A 1748-nucleotide genomic window follows, 5' to 3' on the forward strand; every position below is an offset into this window, starting at 1 on the left:
TGATCCCGCGGTCGGTCCCGGCGTCCGCGTCGAGCTCGAAGGACGCCGCGCGCGAGTGCACGGTGCTGCCCCGCCGGTCGCCCGGCCTATCCGCGAGCAGGCCGTCCATCATCTTCTTTGTAGGGGTGATCCCTGGCGGCGCACACTGTGTTGGGTTCTGGTGAGGGGGAAGCGGGGCGTAAACACGCACCAAGACTTGCAAAGATATGCTTGAGGTCCTGCTCGCTCACGACACCGTCGCTGTCGTGGTCGATCAATGAGAAAGCCTCCCTGAACTGCTGCACCTGTGAAGGCGAAAAGAGGGAGAACACGCCAGATGGCTCGCGTCGTTGACGTGACCTCTGGGATTTGCTGGGCTTCTGGGGCGTCGATTGAGGTGTGATGTCTGGTGAAAGAAAGCGCGACATCGCGACAAAACGGAAGGAGGCGAGGTGGATTTGAAAGAGAGTGTTATCGGTGGTGGGCCAGTCGCGACCGGCAGGTCCCGGATCAAGCGCGCCTCCGTGATTGGTACAATATCCGTGCTGGACCACATAAGTACTCCACTTGCCAGGAAGAACTTCCGAAGGTGGGTTAGGACTTTGGAAGCCATGCAACTATCTTCCAACACGTAGTACTTTCACCAATCATAGTAGAGCGCGGACTCGGCTTAGGAGCCAGCTCGAGTCGCGTCCGCATGAGTCCGCCCAGCGAGCTCGTCATTAGAGATTGAGAGAAATCCTTGGCTAAGCAAGACATAATCCATGATTTATGGCTTGTGAGACTTGTACAAATGCATGCCGGCGCTGTCTGCGATGTTTGATTTCACTGCACCAGGCACGAGTTATATAACGCTAATATCAGACGGGTTGCATTCTACGTGCGTAATCTAGTGCAGGGCTGCCGTGCTTGTAGTATAGGACCCGATCCATGATTCAGGACTACCGCGTGTCAACTTGTGAATTTGGGGTTCTCATAGAAGGCAAGTGCCAAGGAAGACGTACATTTCGCCAGCAACTGAACCTAAGTCTACGATAATGCCGGACCTGCGTGTAGCCATTTGGGGAAAGATGACCTTGCAGATACGGAGGACTGCAAGCGGTACGACATCCAAGACGACATCGATAGCCGTGCCTATAAATTACCCGCACGTAAGACCAGACGCAAACAAGTTTGACACGAGGGCCAAAGAGGATATATACCTGAACAATTGATTCCTGCGTTGTTGACAACCATGCCGGTGCGACCTCCTAGTTATCCATGACCCTCTTGACTACACTTTGAACGTTCGAGTTTTCTCATCGCCCATAAGCCTCTCTATCCCGGCCTGGCTGGAGCCTTCCACAGTCTCGAGTCCGCGAGCGGCGACATACATGTTGCAGCCACGGCGCGCGCACTCTTCGCAACTATCTCCGTGGTGAACTTATTTTCTCACAAGTGCATCATACAGTTCCACTCACAGCAAGCCCGATGCCACCTTTGGAACGACCGGTGACAGTTACAGCCTTGTCTGAATGATTGGCATGACAACGAAAGAAGAAGATGGGTTCGATGACCTCTGGGTGAAGCCAGCGTTGTGTACAAATACTCGCTTTGGAGCAGTCGTTGAGCAGACCCCGACACCGAACGCAATGGCCGGAGCGGGGAACTGTCGGAGGCGCGATCGACGCGGATCATAGGACGGCGGAGTGCGGCGCCGGCCGGGAGGATTTCCTGAATGGGTTGTTGAACAAGCACACTCCCACTCCGGACCGTCGAGCAGCTCCGTC

General features: G+C 55.1%; 3 protein-coding genes across 3 annotated transcripts in view; 1 reads left to right on the forward strand and 2 right to left on the reverse strand.

Moving 5' to 3' along the window:
- The window catches only part of PHACADRAFT_180527 (uncharacterized protein), a 2858-nt gene extending 2393 nt beyond the window's left edge, over positions 1-465 (forward strand). The window contains exon 5 of the mRNA XM_007390756.1: positions 1-465. The gene's annotated coding sequence lies outside the window, so the exon portion shown is untranslated.
- A 98-nt stretch (positions 466-563) lies between these two features.
- On the reverse strand, positions 564-929 carry PHACADRAFT_247969 (uncharacterized protein). Its single transcript, XM_007390757.1, has one exon. The coding sequence runs from the start codon at positions 736-738 to the stop codon at positions 574-576; it is 165 nt and encodes a 54-aa protein (XP_007390819.1). The 5' UTR covers positions 739-929; the 3' UTR covers positions 564-573.
- PHACADRAFT_247970 (uncharacterized protein) lies at positions 925-1571 on the reverse strand. Its single transcript, XM_007390758.1, has 3 exons — positions 1440-1571; positions 1182-1385; positions 925-1113 (listed from the first exon to the last, which is right to left on the reverse strand). The coding sequence occupies exons 2-3, from the start codon at positions 1213-1215 to the stop codon at positions 953-955; spliced, it is 195 nt and encodes a 64-aa protein (XP_007390820.1). The 5' UTR covers positions 1216-1385; positions 1440-1571; the 3' UTR covers positions 925-952.
- Positions 1572-1748: the final 177 nt, after the last annotated feature.

This window comes from Phanerochaete carnosa (genome assembly GCF_000300595.1).
Source record: "Phanerochaete carnosa HHB-10118-sp unplaced genomic scaffold PHACAscaffold_1, whole genome shotgun sequence".
NCBI classification, from domain to species: Eukaryota; Fungi; Basidiomycota; class Agaricomycetes; order Polyporales; family Phanerochaetaceae; genus Phanerochaete; species Phanerochaete carnosa.